Source organism: Macaca nemestrina, chromosome 11 (assembly GCF_043159975.1).
Source record: "Macaca nemestrina isolate mMacNem1 chromosome 11, mMacNem.hap1, whole genome shotgun sequence".
NCBI classification, from domain to species: Eukaryota; Metazoa; Chordata; class Mammalia; order Primates; family Cercopithecidae; genus Macaca; species Macaca nemestrina.
In genome coordinates, this window is record NC_092135.1 from 89,347,778 (window position 1) to 89,366,259 (window position 18,482).

General features: G+C 39.3%; 1 protein-coding gene across 5 annotated transcripts in view; it reads left to right on the top strand.

Annotated features, from left to right (window-relative positions):
- The window catches only part of LOC105468200 (myosin IB), a 182,507-nt gene that overhangs the window by 92,281 nt on the left and 71,744 nt on the right, over window positions 1-18,482 (top strand). For all 5 annotated transcript variants that reach the window (XM_011718241.3, XM_024788621.2, XM_024788620.2 and 2 more), the window contains exons 5-7: window positions 6,271-6,375; window positions 11,025-11,071; window positions 15,110-15,173. In XM_011718241.3, coding sequence (XP_011716543.1) covers window positions 6,271-6,375; window positions 11,025-11,071; window positions 15,110-15,173 — 216 coding nt within the window. The remainder of the gene's footprint in view (window positions 1-6,270; window positions 6,376-11,024; window positions 11,072-15,109; window positions 15,174-18,482) is intronic.

The following is an 18,482-nucleotide window of genomic DNA, read 5'->3' on the forward strand; positions in this document are numbered from 1 at the left end:
ATAACAGTGGTTTGCTGACTTACTCTATTTTCTTTCTTTTTTAAAGCAGTGATACAAAAACTGCTTAATATTTTCTGATGGTTTTAATTGTCTTTAGTCTATCAATTGAGTAAAGCCAAGAATGTGTGTGTTTAAAGTCTCTGTTTTGTGGAGATTACTTACAGGAAAATAAAATGATAGAAGATAATATATACATTTCAGTATACAGTTGTACAAGGAATTTGGAGTGGGGGTTTCATCTCAGTTTTGAGCAGAAGAGGGATGCCAGGCCATTTTGAAATGTCATATCATCTTATGCACTAAAATTGTTTTTGTGTACATGTGTTTATTGAAAATTTTGTTTTAGTAAATAAAGATGACAATTAACATTTATTGAAGGCCTGGAATGTGCTATGTGCTTGAGATATAATATCTCCTTTCAATAAAAGTCTTTACTTAATAGTTTGTATAGAACCACCATGTAGGCCGGGCGCGGTGGCTCAAGCCTGTAATCCCAGCACTTTGGGAGGCCGAGGCGGGTGGATCACGAGGTCAGGAGATCGAGACTATCCTGGCTAACATGGTGAAACCCCGTCCCTACTAAAAATACAAAAAAACTAGCCGGGCGTGGTGGCGGGCGCCTGTAGTCTCAGCTACTTGGGAAGGCTGAGGCGGGAAAATGGCGTGAACCCGGGAGGCGGAGCTTGCAGTGAGCCGAGATCACGCCACTGCACTCCAGCCTGGGAGACACAGCGAGACTCCGTCTCAAAAAAAAAAAAAAAAAAAAAAAGAACCACCATGTAGTATTAGAGGGCTTATTTTATAAGAAGTAATTAACTTAACTGGGTCGTAAACCCTTCTTGGCAGATGATGATGTTATTGGTCTTAAACATTGGAGACACTCTTAAGCTGCAGAGTTATATAACGTGGCCACTTAGGGAGAGGCATGAACTCTTTTGAGTGCTTTGGGGTGCTATTTAATTCATTACTGCTGTGCTAAATAAAAAATTCATCAGACCTCATAAAAGTGCCCAAGTATTTTTAGGCGTTGAACTCACAATTCACTCCCATGGATACAAATGGTTTGTGGAGAACTTTTCAAGCACTGATGGGGGCAGGGAGGCAGAATATGAGGGAACTATCAAAACTACATTTTTCCAGGGACGTCAGAGTAAATCTCTGAGCCTGAGAAGATGATCCCAACATTAGGAAACATAATTATTTGGTTTCTAATTTTACAGTTACTTCAGTTTCTAGGAACTCTTCAGCCATCTGCTAGAAGAGTTATGAAGCCTGCCTTGCTCATTAAGACCTTTGGTTCTAAACCCCAAATGACCTTACATATCTGCAGTGGTTCTCCAACTAGACAGTGACAGAGATGCCACTGACTTACTGTAGCCTAAACATTGGTGAGCATTTCACAGTGTTGAAAATGCCCACATTGAAGCAGAATAGATACGTGACGTCAAGGCCAAAATGTAGTGAGCTTTTGTTTTGTTTCTCCCCTGTGTGAGAAAGACCCCTTTCTATCTGTGTGTTTTATATAAATTATCAGAGATTTTGTGGCCCTCTTTCAGAAGAGGATGACATACAGGCTTGTTTCAGTAAAAACATCACCAGTTGTGACTTCCCTTATAGCAAAGACTGCATCTCTCATTGCAGGGCCCATGCGTTTAGTACTCTGGAACAGTTCACTGCTGTTAGATCCATTTGGATGTGCAGGAGCTGGGTTATTTTGCAGCACAGCAGACTCCGGACTGCTATGCCATATGACCTGTAGATCAATATGCGACATATGTGATATTGCCTGTATCTATGAATTTATCCATAGAGACCTGTTACTCCTAGATGAATTTATTAGAAGCTCTGTGAAAAAAGTGCAGAATAAGCCTTGCCTGTTATCATGCCTTTTTTCCCCTGACACAGTGATTGAATCCATGTGGAGCCTGCTCCGTTAACATACATAGGTTTAGGTATCTTAGGCGTGAGATTCCCATCCTTTTATCATCATCACAATTGTCTTTCCTTGAATTCTTTTCCCTTTCTCATTCACCTTCCACTACTTCACAGTGCTTTTTTTCATTAAAAAGATTATTATGTATGAATGTATCTGATTCTATGTTATGTGATAATTACATGATAATACATATTATTCACAGTACAGTGCAAGGTGTCAGAGAATACAGAATTCAATTAGTTATTCTTACCCTTACAGGACTTTAAAATCCTCACAGATTTAAACTGTCATCCTTCCATTGTTTGTAGAAATTAATTCTGATCTAGATACTCTCTGATCCAGAAGTATTTTGTAACAGGCACTTTGTCCATTAGTGAGGAATATGTGTTAAACCCTAAATGTTCTGCCATTTTCTGATGAGAAGAGATTTTGACCCCAAAGACTTCATATATTTTGTTAGTCCAGTCGTTGATGAATTTTAAGATTCAAGTTACATTCAAACATATACATATAAAATATATATACGTACGTAAGTTTACATATGTAAAGTATCTATGAGTTAGAGAAAATGATGAACCAAGAATTGATTCTAAACAATACTGTTACATTTTGTCTATTTTAAATGACAATATTCTTATATTTAACAGTCAACATAATTCAAAAACCAGACTTTGAAATATGGTGGATGATACTCAATTTTTTATTCTTCTCAGAAATAGTTTTTCGTTATAGAGCTTATCATGTAAAGATTTGATTTGTGTAAGTATATAATATTTGAATACAGATTCAAATTCATTTGAACTTTAGCACCAAAGAGTCAAAGGGAAATGAAGTACAAAGTCTCATGAGATAACTGTTATTTCCGGTTTCCAGCGTGGTAAAATATTATGAAAACAGTTCCTTAAACTATGTTGGACCTTGTAATTCATTCTTACTGGTTTATTAATTTCTCTAAAGTAGTGCCTGTGTAATGAACTACTTGAGTTAAAGGTCAAGTATTATGTCAGGAAAAAAAAATTATAAGAGTTGTCTCTTTTAAATAGTGTGATTTTTCTGGAGAAAATACTGTTAATACCAGCTTCCAAAAATGACTTATTAAGATGAGCCCAGTCGTACAATTCCTGAAAATGGTTAAGAATCTGAAGATATTTTTAACAACTTGGAAATAAATTATTAAACAACTTGAACTTTATCCTCAAACTATATTTAAAAATTTTATTTGAATTGCTTAAATAGGTTTTAAAGTTCATAAAGTGATTCTTAATTTCAGTTTAAATTAATCCATCTTTATATGCCAGGAGATATTATGGGTTTATATATACTTTAACAGCCAAATGATGTAAGCCTGACCCAAATTCCAGGAGATCTGCTCCTGGTGCCATTTTCAAACACATTTGACCCTGAGAGAACTTGATCCCATCTTGTTCTGGCCATTAAAAAGGTCTCTGAGAGGTCAAATCAATTCTAGTAGCCACCAAAAGATTCTCATTCTTGGTTGGCTGATCGCCACCCCCTACCCCACCACCACCACCCTGCTAAAGCAGTTGTCTTCTAAGTTCATCCTGGACCAGAACAGGTTTTCAGAGGACTCGTTGTAGCCATGAATGTGAATTTTGAGGTTTTGAGGTTTGGCCACAGTAAGGTCTATAATTACTAGAATAAACAAAAGAGCCTGACCTAAACTTTATATATTTTTTGTCAGTTTACCTAAAAGAAAACTTTTCATTTAAAATGTGTGATTGTGTATTTGTGTGTGTGCGCGTTAGTATGTTTGTATATTTGCCACTGTCTAAGGCAGTTACTTTGCTGATAAATGTTTTCAGTCTCCTGGTATTACAATGGATAGACAGGCCAGAAATTTATGTCAAGAAAGAAGCATATACATAATATATGTGAGAGTTCAGGTGGGGATGGGGAACAGAGAATGCAGCTGAGAAAGCAGAAAGATGAGAAAGCAGGCCTGGAGGGGATTGCTTCCAGGGCCAGACTGCAGAGTTGGATGCGTGGGTGATTGAAGAGAGCTGCCCCAGGGCTGGAGACTAGATAGCAACGGATGTTAGGAATCTGCTAGGAGGACAGCCTCACCTGAATTGAAAGAGAGCCTAGAAAGTATCCTGAAGTGAGCAGAGAAGAGCTATACTTCGGACTGGAGGGGAGAGGGCAATGTGGCCCCCAGGAGTGAAATGAAATATGGTAGTATATAAAGTCTTTGTCTGTAAGTGATGGCTCAGGACAGCCTGAATGGTTTAATAGGATTATCTATGTATAATGCACCCACTTTTTTCTAGTTAAACCATGAGAATAATGGAAAATGTAGTTGAGGAACTTTAAGCGTTGGAGGTTGTGTTATGTGGACAGTGAGTGCCCTGTGAAAGAAGGGTACTGCAGAGATGGAAAGATGGTTGTTTCTCAGTTACAGTCTTTAAAGGGAGACAGCAGAAATCAACCACACGGATGACCAGATAACCTATTTGGATTCCTTTTCATTACCCAGGAAGCAAATTGAAGAGAGTTACCTCCAACCATTGAAGACGTACCTAATGTCCCACCATAGTTCTGTGCTCCATGAGATTGTTTCCTTCCCCCTTGAAAAACGGAACTGTATTTGCCAGTACTCCAGAAACAGACACCTTAGGACTTGAGAGCTTTATGTGACCTGCATAGATTCTTGGTCTTCAGTGGCTCCTATTGGTTGATGGTTTTAGGTTGCGCAAAAGCCCTAAGGAACACGTCGGGCAATGTGCTTAAAGTGGCGTTCCAGTTGTTCATGTATTATTTTCCCAATGGTGGGAGATGGGACCGGAATCCATCTGCAAGTCTCCTGTGAGACAGTTAAGATTGCCTCATTACACCTGTAGGCAGAGAGACCCTTCCTCCAACTTGGAGGAGGCTCACCTGCCCACTGACAGTGGCAGTAAAGCAAAGACTTGAGACAAAGCAGGATTTGGAGAGACTGGTTTCCTTACCTCAACTACCCAGACCAGGGAATATGTTTTCTTCTGCCAACATAAAATAGTCAAGCATTTTCTGGGTCCTGGTTATGGAACAACTAATTAGGACAGCCCTATGGAAAACAGATTCCATAGCAAATAAATTAGGGAAACAGAGCATTCTAGATCCTTTTTTAGAGTTCACCAGTGTACACGATCATATTAAAAGCTCTGAGAAGCCTTTTGATAAAGAAAGTGGTTTCACTGCATCTGACTCGCTGTGGCTCCACATCCACTGTGGACCTCATTTTCCTTAAATATCTATTAACATTCCTTAGAATTCAGTGTTAAAAGAATCAGAAGCTAGTAGGCAGATGCTGAGAGAGGGACACGGACTGGTAGGGAAAGGATAAAACCACCAAAGACATGATTTGTCCACCTCCCCAGTTTGAGCTAAAAAAATTTTAGGTGGTTTTATCCTTTGCCTCCTGTGGCCTATTCTTTAGCAGCTTTTGTAATAGGATTGCTAGTGAAGCCTATTAAGACTACCATGCCTGTAAAAGGCTGTGTTTTTTTCTTATCAAATCCTTACATTGGCTGCTTAGTTTTTGAATTAAGTTGAAGAATTATGAATTTGGTCTAATTATGAGCAAACCAGTTTTTTGGTTTTTGGTGTTTTTTTTTTTTTTTTTGAGACAGAGTCTCCGTCACCAAGGCTGGAGTGCAGTGGCACGATCTCGGCTCACTGAAACCTCCGCCTCTCGGGTTCAAGCTCTCTTTCTGCCTCAGCCTCCCAAATAGCTGGGACTACAGGTGCGCACCACCATGCCCGGCTTATTTTTGTATTTTAGAAGAGATGGGGTTTTAACATACTGGTCAGACTGGTCTCAAACTCCTGACCTCATGATCCACCTGCCTCAGCCTCCCAAAGTTGCTGGGATTACAGGTGGGAGCCGCTGCACCTGGCCGAGCAAATGACTTGGAACATATGAATTGGAACATATCTTTGAAGAAGAGCAGTCTTCTAAACTTTAAAAATACGTTTGGTAAAGATACCCAGGTTACCAAGTTATTTTTGGCTTATCAGTATATAATATAGTAATTGCATATAAATGACTGCTTTAAGAAGATAATTCTGATATTTTGTTGGTCATGTTACTAAGCAGTTTTTTAACAGCCCAGTGATAAACTTTAAACACAGTGTTTATTATGTCTGAATTAATGACATGTCACTAAATAGAAAGCACAAATATTTAAAAGGTTTCCAAAACATTATTTACTTCTCTAGGAATAAAGACATTTGAAAATGCCATTATTGGGTCTTCTCCCCCACATTTCCTCCTCCCCAAAAAGATTTTTTAAATTTCTGTGTTATTGATTAATATGGCTTATTTTCATCCACAGAGGCCAGCAAGCTTGTCATGTCCTATGTGGCAGCTGTTTGTGGAAAAGGAGCAGAAGTTAATCAAGTTAAAGAACAGCTTTTACAGTCCAACCCTGTCCTGGAAGGTAGGATGTGTTATGTACATGCAGTCGGTGTGACTTGAACAGTAGATTCAGTTATACGGGTGCTTTGAGTACCTGGTCTGCTGGGAGGTGTTCTGGGAGGGAAGAGGAAGGAAGAAGAGATTCAGGCCAAGACCTGAGGAGCAAATAAGCCGTGTTCTAGAACCTCTTGGCCTAAGTGTTTAGCAGAATAGTTTACTAATGTAAAATGAGCTTCCTCACTTAACAATCACTTCCCCACTCAATTTTTATTTGAATTACTTAGATTTTGATTAAAAATAATCAACCAATTATTTGCATGTGATGGTGCAGTGCTCTTTTATTATTCAGGATAACACCTGTGGCTGATTGTTTTTGTTGTTAGAGAAATGAGGGCTCACCCAGAGAAACACTTAAGGACCCATTTTTTCCAGGGCCATAGAAAGTCTAAACCTGACTGGAGAGTGCACAAATTCTCTATTTAGTTCTCTGTCTTAGTCAGCTTGGGCTGCCATAACAACGTGCACAGACGGGGTGGCTTAAACAACAGAAACTTATTTTCTCAAACCTCTAGAAGCTAGAAGTTCAAGATCAAGTTGCTGTCCAGGAAGGTTTTATTCTGAGGCCTCTTTTCTTGGCTTATATGTGGCTGCCATCTTGCTGTATGCTCACGTGCCCTTTTCATTGTGCTTGAGTCGGGAGAGATGAGAGCAAGCTCTCTCGAATCTCTTCTCGTAAGACCACCAGTTCCATCCTGAGGGCCTCACCCGTCAGGACCACAGCTCACCTTGATTCCTTCCCACAAGCCCCCCGTCCCAGTGCTAGCTTTTTGAGGGTTAGGGCTTCAGCATATGAATTTTGCGGGGAGATAAGCATTCAGCCCATAACATCATCAGAAAACAAAACCAGAAACGAGTTTCCTTAATGCCAGAGAGAATGGCATACAACATCAGTGTGAACTACCTTGGCATTAGAAACAGTACATCAAAGTCTTTCCTATTGATGGCAAGCCATTAAACTTGCTTTATGGCTGGGCACAGTGGCTCGTACCTGTAATCCCAGCTCTTTGGGAGGCCAAGGTGGGTGGATCACTTGAGGCCAGGAGTTTGAGACTAGCCTTGCTAACATGATGAAACCCCTTCTCTACTAAAAATATAAAACTTAGCCGGGCGTGGTGGCACACGCCTGTAATCCCACCTCTTTGGGAGGTTGAAATGTGAGAATCGCTTGAGCCTGGGAGGCGGAGGTTGCAGTGAGCCAAGATCACGCCACTGCATTCCAGCCTGGGCAACAGAGGAAGACTGTGTCTCAAAGAAAGAAAGAAAAAAAACAAGCAAACTTGTTTTATATTGTAAGCGACAAAGGGAGACTGTCTCAAAAAAAATGCTTTATCTTGTAAGCATGTCTACTGTCACTTCACATATTTGTTGTGGTGGAGTAAGGTTTCTCAGCCTCAGCACTGTTGGACTGCTTACATGTTGCTGTGGGAGGATGTCCTGTGCATTGTAGGATGGCCTGTCCTGTGCACCTCTGACCTCTGTTAGCTGCCAGTTGCACCCCTGCCCCTAGTTGTTACAGTTGAAAGTATCTCCAGAGATTGTCAGATGTCCCCTGGGGAGTCAGAACCACCCCGATTAGAATCTCTAGCCCAGATAAGTAGTTTGGTGGAATCTTTTGGTCCAAGTCATGGAAGGATGAGATTCAACATGGATTAAAGCAGAACTGCTTTTTCCCAGTATGAAGGGTTAAAACCCTGCCCTGTTGTCGTTTGTACTCAGGCTCAGCCTCTCCTGCCCTTTCAGAGAGGCTCCCGAACAGTGAGTATTCACTGTGACCCCGAGACACACTTCCCATGCTTCAGTTTCACCATTACAAGGACACACCATGCATCTGTATCCCCAGTTAGTAGCATAAGAGAGAAATAAGGCAAATCATCTATTATGCTGTTTTTGATCTTTCCTCCATTTCAATATCTTAATAACAAAGCTATTATGGAAAGCGGTATCTCTCAACTTTATTGTTCCAATATTTGGCTTTTTGTTTATTGCCTTTTGCTTTTAAGTTAGGGTGCTATACATTTGCTGTATTTCTGTATATGCTTATTTTAAGAATGCTGTGATGTAAAGGAGAAATGCTGAAGATTGCTGTAGCCTGCATCTGTGACCAGAATCTGGCTCTTTATTCAGTGGTATTTGGAACTAGGCTCCAGTGCAGGAAATGGAAGAAATGTCTACTGTGGGCATGCATTATCTTTTATGGGAATGCTTTACTTTTTAGCTGGAGCTGCTACTGTAAATGAACATTTAGAACAATGAACTTAAAAAAAGCCAATTGAGGAATGTGTCTCAAGTGTTCTATAATGGAACACTTGCTTTTTATTCTGTGGCTCACAATAAAAGACTTTAGTGTTTAGGGTTGTGTTTAGTAATGTGCAACTCAGATTTGTTTGATGAAAAGATGGTTTATGGCTTGCAAATAGCACCCTGAATAAAGTTTCTTTGAAGCAATTCCTTCACTTGCCCCTGACCTTCAAGCCACAATAAACTGTCCTTTATGCATCAACATCTCTAGTTGGACTTGGGGCTGTGCAAGTTAGCTAACTTGGCAGCCCTGCATGTTCACACCCACCACAAAAGACTAGCCTGTGAAAACACAAGAAATGTCATAGTCTTCATGATAACTAGGTCAATACACACCATTATCAAGGTTGCATTCATGAAAGCCTTTTAACTGGTGGTGGACATGGGATGAGCACGGGAACCTCTCCAGCAAGCATCCTTTTTTGAATATTTTTAGTGTGCAGATTTCTTCACTCTGTATAGCATCTCAGCTCATTTTCTATTGAAGACAGAATTTGCTGCCGGGGACCTACCAAACCATACTCAGCCCAAGCAGCATCTCTAAGGCAAAGAACTTTGCCTGTGTTGACTTTGTAAATGTTGTCTTAACCGAGCTTGAGCAACTATTTTTTTAAGAATCAAAAACACAAAGCCGGGCGCGGTGGCTCAAGCCTGTAATCCCAGCACTTTGGGAGGCCGAGGAGGGTGGATCACGAGGTCAGGAGATCGAGACCATCCTGGCTAACATGGTGAAACTCCGTCTCTACTAAAAATACAAAAAAAAAACTAGCCGGGCGTGGTGGCGGGCGCCTGTAGTCCCAGCTACTCGGAGGCTGAGGCAGGAGAATGGCGTGAACCTGGGAGGCGGAGCTTGCAGTGAGCCGAGATCGCGCCACTGCACTCCAGCCTGGGTGACACAGCGCGAGACTCCGTCTCAAAAAAAACAAACAAACAAACAAACAAAAAAAACCAAAAACACAAAAAAGCCACCCCATATAAAATACAGTGCATCAGGTGTGGCTGCTAAATTACCAGAGTTAACATATGTAAACATACACCCTCTCTCCTTGATCAGGTGACTGCTTTCAAAAGTCAGCCCAGATTTTAGCCCACAGGTCTCATTTGAACACTCAGTAGTCTAATCTGCTCCCTGTTTAATTTGAAGAAGTTATGGAGACCTCCAGAGATTTGATGCGTAGCCTCTGACCCCAAAAGTTTATTTCTGTTCACCACATTATCATGCTAGCTGCCGTGTGGGCCCTGGATCCCAGTAATAGACCGGGCAGGTGGGAGACTTGGTAGAAATGGAGGATCTCATGCCCCTTCCCAGACCCATTGAACCTGAGTCTGCACTTTAGCCTCATGTCATTAGTTTGCACATTCAAGTTTGAAATGGTAAAGATGGGCAGGGCGGGGCTTCCAGAGCATCAAACAGGGAGCTCCTCTACTTATACGACTTACGTTTAGGCTGCTTAATCTTCTACTACCATGGCCCAGGTTAATTTGCTCCTATCTTGTGCACAGGCTTGGTGAAACAATCCTTTTACTCTAGGACTCCGTGCTGTTCCCTGTGTTAAACAGGAGCACTGTGCCTGGGGCAGCGTCAGCTTGGGGTTCTTAAATGCCCTCATTTAAAAGGGAGTCTTGTGAGGGATTTGTCTCCAGGAAACAGCTAAGATTGGAACATTTGTTATTTTGCATTATGGGCCAAATTGTTTCTCTTCGTTGTTTGGAAAGTTTCACCTAGGTCTGATATACATAAACTGATGAAAGCACTTTTAGCCTATTAGAAATGACTATTGTTTCCAAATATCTTACTCTTCCTATATTCCAGAGCTATATAATTAATAATATTTAAATAGCTTTATTTTAAAATTAATTAAACAATTTAAAGGTTCACATGCCTTTCCCCATGATCTGGAAACTTCAAGTTCCATAAAGCCTTTGATAATGATAAGTAATCTCTGAAATAACCTTGCTCAGTGATGATAATCCTAGAAGAGCATGAAGCCTTGCTTCCTGGTCACTCAATTGACTACTCTGTAAAAGTGTTAAAAGGTGTTGAATTAGATAAGGTTAAGTTTACAGTAATACTTGAATTCCATGAATCATAGGAATGATTTTTTTTTTTCTATGAACTTGTAAGACATGGAAGCTTTAGCAACTTACTAAGACTTCTGTTAAGTATATTTCTGTGGAAGTTTTGGACAGAAATATCATTGCCACAAGTTGTGTTTTCCAGAAATCATAGATTTCAAATGCTGTATTTGCTTTATCTTTCTGCTTGAGATTATTATTATTTTTTTAACCATACGTCTGTTTCTTTCCTACTAGCTTTTGGAAATGCCAAAACTGTAAGGAATGACAACTCCTCTAGATTTGTAAGTATTTGTATAAGCATAAGTGTTAACACTAATATTTAGCTCATGTATGTTTAAACAACCAGTAGATGTTTAATATTTCTTAATACACACATTTTTAAAATAAGAGGAACATCATCTCTATTAAGACTCAAAGTTCTATAAGGACTCTTGGTTTCTGGAATTTTCCTTTTGAATTCTTTTTGGAGTAACAAGCTATTTTTATCATGTTTTCTTGACGTCTTCTATCATAAAATCCCATAAGCAATTTAAATGAGGCTATTTAGAGTAACACTTTACTTATCTGAGTTTGGTATTTAGAAATCAAGAATCAGAAATTAAGAGAAAGGTAAACTGGGTCTCAAGTTTAGGGTTAGGGTGCACCGTAGCCCTTGTCCCTTATTTAGTGGGTCCAGAAAGGATGGGATGTATTTTAAAATTAAATAGAGGTGAAGTCTGTAGGCTTGGCAACAAATGCAAGCGTGTGGGGTGAGTGTGGGGCTGTAGAGTAGAACTGAATAATAAAAACCAAATCTGTTTGGTGTTTTGAGCTTGATTGAGTTGGAAAATGCTAGACAGGGTCCATCTTCCCAGCTTCATCCCCCACTACTCCCTGGCCTGTGCCTTGCATGTTGACGCAGTGGGCTCCTCCAGCCGGGCCATGCTCTTTGGTGCCTCTGCCCTTTACAGAGACACAGCTGCCTGAATGCAGCTGCAGGAAATGTTGAGTCTGATGGTGGTGTTTTGAAATTGATGTATACATTTTTATAATAAAAGATCGTTTGTTTTATGAACCGTCTTCTCACATACATTACTGATTGCCATCAGGGACAATTTTGATGATCTTTTATGCCTTCTTACTTGAGACCCTTCCTGACCTTTCTCCACCTTCTTTTAGATCCCATTTAGCTCTTTCCTCCTCAAGGTTATTTTGTGCTTAAGGCAGGACAGTGACCTCAGGTGGAGATAGTTTTGATGGTTTAGAAAACAGCAGGCTAAGTAAGGTTCCTAATTCCAAGGCTGTGAATTTTTTCCGTCAGATTAGCCCCTTAAGTTGTTATAACTGATTTGATCCATGCCTTTTCCTGTTGTGGTAACATGGCTAATCTCATTACATAAATAGAATTAGAAGTGAAGTGTGGGTGATAGAAGTAATTCTAATGATCAAGCTCCTTTATGTGATACAGATTTTATTTTTGCTGTTTGCAAATTATATGCACACACAGTATTTAATATTTGCAAATATATTTAGTCTATAGACCATAAAAATGTAGAAACCCGTATTACTTAAAAGGCTGTTACTTCTTAGTGATATTTGAAATCTAGTGAAAGGCTTGGCAGGTGATTTGGTTTATTAAGTAACTTCAGAGAAATCCTATTATAACTTGGGTATTAGGATATGAGATTAATACCTGATTATAGGCTAAATCATTTCATGCCCAGTTTTTAGCAGTTTCTCTGCTTTGTGGTCTGTGACTTGACTAGTAATATACCTATGTTTTAATTTTATAGCAGGACTCTGCTGTATTTAAAGTTACTACTGTACATAACAGTGGTTTATGTACTTGTGCTCCGGGGAAATTGCAATTTCTTTGACTTGCAAACCAGTCTTTGTTGGTCTAGTTAACCTGGAATGAAATCCTTGACCTCTTCACAGAGTAGTCTGTTAGACCCTGCCGTGTTCTAGTTAATGCTTGCTCATCGTAGCTCACATTTTGAACCAGTGTTCCCATGGAGATGCCTCACAGGGTCCCCTCCCCACCACAGCAGCTGTAGTTTGACAAATTGAGCTATGAGTTATTTCTGAGTGGACTAGTAACGTGATCAGAACCCAGCTTTTGGCGAGTAATCAGGAAGTGGCTTAGTGGGAAGAATGTCATTCCACTATCAACCGAATTCTCAGGGCTGGCCACTAGTTGGTTTATCCCTGGTTGGCATCCTTTTCCATTCTCTCCAGTGTTTATTCTACTCTCCTCAAACCTCCTATTTTTTTACTCTCAGCTCTTGATGTTACGCCTACTTCTCAGAAATCACCATCGTCATCATACAGGTCTTCAAACTGAGTTAATCCTGCTTCCTGGTGCCTGGCCTATACGTATGTCTATGTACGCTCCTTTTACCTAGGCTCTAGATTCTGTCGCCTCATGTGGCCAGGGACCACCTTCTATCAAAAGGATCCCCTCTTACGTGGTCAACCTCTGACTCCTTTGACAGAGTAACCATTCTTCCCCTCCTTTGTAGCTGCTTTGCCTCCTTGGTCTCCCACCTTCTTGGAGGTCCTCCCTGTCCACTCAGTGGCCTGGGCCACAGGACTGAATTTTTTTTGTTATCCTCTCTCATCTCCTGCATCCAACCTGGGCCTGTTACTGTGACTCTCCGGGTAGCTCTCAATTCTGTTTACTTTTTCTCTTTGACTACTTCTACTTAAAGCCACCAACATTTCTCCACTAATCACTGTAGCCACCTCCTGTCAGCTACATGTACTCTTGCTTCTTTCCTGTTCATTCCATACTAGCCAGGGAAATCTTGTAAATAGGCAGGTTTGATCATGACATCCTTGTTTAGGAGCCTTTAAGGACAGGGCTTTTTTGTGATGAGAATATCTCAAAGTAATCATGTGCTCCAACTTCCCTCTCCAGCCTTGTTTCCCACTCATCCTCATGGTTGCCAATTCTTAATGCCTACTCCTTCCTGGTCTCCCACCTCCTTGCCCACCTCACTTCTGCTGATACTTTGCAGTTAAGGTGGGGCAGATTTCCTGCTCTCCCTTTGTTCCTGCTTCTTTGGCATAGCACCAGGACCCACTGTAGGACATATCCTCCTAGACTGGAGTGTCCGGTTGACCTGTCTCAATTCCCCCACTAGACAGTAAGCTCCTTGAAGGCAGGAGCCATGCTGTGCTTTCGCTTGTGCCTACTTCAGCTTTAAAGAAGTGGTTGACAGACATATCCTTATGAATAAGTGCAGACCTAAAAGGGTAGATGACCCATGATGATGAAAAAAGAGAAGGTGCAGGAGCATGGGTAAGCTGATACAAAGGCACAAATTGCATTGTTGACTGAGTTCCATGTGATTGTATTTCTTCTCCCTTACCCTCATTTGAAAATTAATGAGTTAAAGTAATTCTTAGGATATGAAACAAAACTAAAGACTTTACTTATTAGAACCACACACACTTTTCCAAACAAGAAACATCTGTCACAGTTACTCTGTTATACTTGTTACTCTTTAGGCAATTATAGACCAGTTCTTTAACAATCAGAATATTAAACTCCGTGTGTGTGTCTGTGTGTTTAAGATACTGTCTATAAAGTGTAAAATGAACCCTGTGTTATATATTGCTATTATAATCTGGGTGAAAAGCCAAAAAAAGGAATAATGATCAGTGTGCTTCTGACCTGTTCATAACACATAATCTTGTATTAACAATCAGAATATTAAACTCCGTGTGTGTGTCTGTGTGTTTAAGATACTGTCTATAAAGTGTAAAATGAACCCTGTGTTATATATTGCTATTATAATCTGGGTGAAAAGCCAAAAAAAGGAATAATGATCAGTGTGCTTCTGACCTGTTCATAACACATAATCTTGTATTTGATTTGAGTCGTTATAAAAACAGATCTCTGAACGTTTCATTTATTGATATGTTTCAAGTTCCTAGCAATGGCTTAAAACATATTCTGCAAATAAAAAAAGACTATCTTCCCAACCAGTCTATATACACAGACGACTTCTTTTTCTTCTGCTTTTATTTTTGAATTGAGTACATATCCTCCAGTAGTTTGAAAGATAATCTGAAATGGAAAAGTCACATGGTGGCTGAGAAGATTTGTTCCTAAATTAGCAGTGGGTTATATTAGCTTTGAACTAACGGGGTATTTAGTATGAATTATTTATGGAGGCATGTTGTTTTGCATCTTGGTTATATAAACTGTGTCTTTCTTAGTTACATTTAAACAAATGTAGAAAAATAAAGGCTTAGTCTGCTATTCTCTAAGAAGTACACTGAGTGAGTATTTTGAGATGAACTAGAAAATTCACAGAATCTTTCTTTGGCAGGGCAAATATATGGATATTGAATTTGACTTTAAAGGCGATCCGCTAGGAGGAGTAATAAGTAACTGTGAGTATTTTTCTTGAGTCCTTGTAAAGAAGTTCAGAATACTAAAACATGTATTTATAGTAGAATAGTTTAGATACTTGTGTCTTGAGGCATAAGAATATGTTTCCTTGCTTTATTTTTAAACTTTAAGCTTTGCATTTCAGATTGTTTTATAATATAATGTAATTTATAAATATTTTTAAAGATCACTTAACATCTTTACCTTGGAAAAACTTTTTAGGAGTTTGCTAAATAAATATTTGCCTTACTATATTCTATAGGTCTTTTTAAAGTCCTGTAGGTCTTTAAGGGAATCCTGTATGAAAAAAGATCCTCTAAGGGTTATTTTCTTTAACAAAATGTTTATGATAAAAAAGCAAAATATAAATAATTGGTTTTAAATTAATAACTTTTGGAGTAATATTTATTCAATACAAGGAGTAGACCTGTACTTCAGTCTTACTTTGAGAAATGTTGCTTCTCTTCCAGTGTATTTAAGTGATTGGAATGTGATACACTTGTTAGGTAAAACAGGTTTTTTTTAACTTTCTTTAGACATGATTTTTGACTGTGGAAGTGAAATATTCTATGTGAAAGGTAAAAAAAACAAAACAACAACAACAAGAAAAACACAGTCAGATGAGGTCTGCTCATACTAGCCTAGGTGCAGAGTTTTCTAAAGTGGGTATATGAGCGCCACACGGGGTTTTCAGTGTCTCTTATAAAAATGACAGTGCTGTCAGTGCTTGGGAGCTGTGGCGCCCACGGCACAACCCTGATGTCCCTGCTCCTCTTGACTCATGGTTGATTAGTTTGGAAAATGTAAGATGATGACTCAGGGCTTTGTGCACCCCAGCCACAGTCTGGTTATCCTCTTGAGTCCTCTAGGTTTTTTGAGGACCATAGATCTGAACCTCTTCCTACCCCTGCCTGCCTCACCATCCCATGGTGCTATTGGGATTGTTAGAATGAAAAAAATTATGTTTAGACCTAAAAAAAGAAAGAAAAAAAGAGTTGACTGAAGTATCCAAAGTGTGCACATTTATTTTTCTTATAACAGTGGCATTTCGTCTTCAAAGGAAATGTTATGCTGAACCCCAAAGATGGTACCGGTGAAATGAGACCTGATCTGGTTGAAGAGGAGATGGGTAGCCCAGAATCCTGGCACTCTCAGATGCCACTGAGATCTTCCTGACTAGCCCTAGCAGAAGAATGCCCTTTGAAAATTATTATTTAGTTAATTTGGTCAAACTATGCAGCTGATGTAAAAAAAAAAAAAATTAAAATCATGATTCAGAGAGTAACCATCTAGGGCTCGAGGTTTCTCACCTTTAAAATGATAGGATTGAATTGGATGAATTCCATGGTTCTTCCCATTTCCAGCATTCTGTAGTTCTTAAATAATTTAATTTCTGGCTGGGCGCAATGGCTCACGCCTGTAATCCCAGCACTTTGGGAGGCTGAGGCGGGGGGGATCACCTGAGCTCATCAGTTTGAGACCAGCCTGGTCAACATGTGAAACCCCATCTCTACCAAAAATACGAAAAATTAGCCAGATGTGATGGCGCATGCCTGTGGTCCCAGCACAGGAGGTTGAGGTAGGAAAATCACTTGAGCCTGGGAGCCGGAGGTTACGGTGAGCCGAGGTTGAGCCACTGTGCTCCAGCCTCAGGTGACAGAGTGAGATCCCATCTGAAAAATAAATAAATAAAGTTTCCATTTTAGTTTGCCCAACTACACAGTTTTGTATGCCATGTGTTGGGATTGTCCGTTTTTATAAGAATGTTTAATTATTAGAGAAATGCCTTGAAGAGAAAGTTTTAATATGAATTGAAGTTGAATGGGATAGTGCTACTTAAGTTAAATGATTTCATACACAAAATATGGGAATAAAAGTACTCATGCAAACTATGTATGATATAACCAAAGGTAAATGATTATAACCCCTGCCAAAGTTGTTAGGAAAACTCCTTTTACAGTATATGGCAGCTGATCAGAGCTATCCAGCTAGTGGTGTGCCTCAGTTTTAAGATCACCATTTTAAGGAATGATTAGTATTTAGTCTGAATGATAACTCATGAGTCTTTAGTGCTTTCTTTTTACAAGACAAATTCACTCTAGCTATAAAGTTAATAAAACACTTTTTAAAAATGAGAGTAGGTTTAATATTGTTTTCATTACAGAACTTACAGCTGAACATTTTGGAATGATTTAATCAATATTACTCTTGAGGATTTTAGGAAAATAATTCAGGATAACTTTATTATAAGGATAAGAAAACAACTTTGGTTTTAAATTTTGAAGTTTAAGTTCTAAGCACAAATGTCTTGTCCCCTGATTCTTGCAGTATCCGTGGAGAATAAATATTAAACACTCAGTTCTTTTCCAATTAAGATTAATATATCTTCATGAATGGATTTCATATGGTGTTTGTTACCATTCGTTCCCACAGTGAAATTATATTGAAATTTGTGGTAGTGGGAACACCCTGGTATTTAAGAGTATCCTTTGCTTTGGAGAGAAAAGGAATACATTAGTGGTAAGAGCAGGAAATTTCATCTTGTGTAGAGAACTGACTCATAGGTGGTCATTGGGAGCTGCTGCCTTCTGGCAGAAGGGAGTTTAAAGCAATGGATACACCATCTTGTGTTCTCTCCAAACTAAAGAAGCTAAAAGTTGGCTTCTTGTAGCGTAGAAAAGAAGACAAAATTTGCCATTTTGTAGGAAGTATATTTTGCCTCCTTTTCTAGCAGCTGCCTAGTGAAAGCATAGATTGTCATTGGCAAAAACTCTTACCTTGAAAAAGGCACAGTATCCCTTGAGCCAATTGTGTACCCAGGAAGTGGAAAGGAAAAGAAAGCCCAGTAACTTCTCTCTCTTTTTGTAAAAGAGACAAATTAAGTCTGGAACTCACTTGAAAACTACGTATCCCTAAGGTTAGTGTCTTTAAGAGAGGTATTAAAACAGAAGATGGTAAAACATTTGCTTCAATAGAGAAGATAAAATATAGAAACACATACAAATGTTTAGGTAATGTAAAATGATACTTCTCCTACTTTGTTAAGGTTTGTTGGTCTGATAATATTTATGTTTTTGTATTTGGGGATTTTACATCTGGTGTTGTGAACTGGAAGCTTTTGGAAACCAATTTTTAAAATTAATATCACAGGCATTTGGTGGCAGTTTAGACAGTGGAGAACATATGGTACAAGTTGCAGGGATTCTATCTTCTAAAAGAAGAATAGCACAGAGAAATATACGCTATGAAGAAACTGTTATTTCAGATGTGCATATACCTGAGCGAACTATGGACGAGAGAGGTTGTCTTGT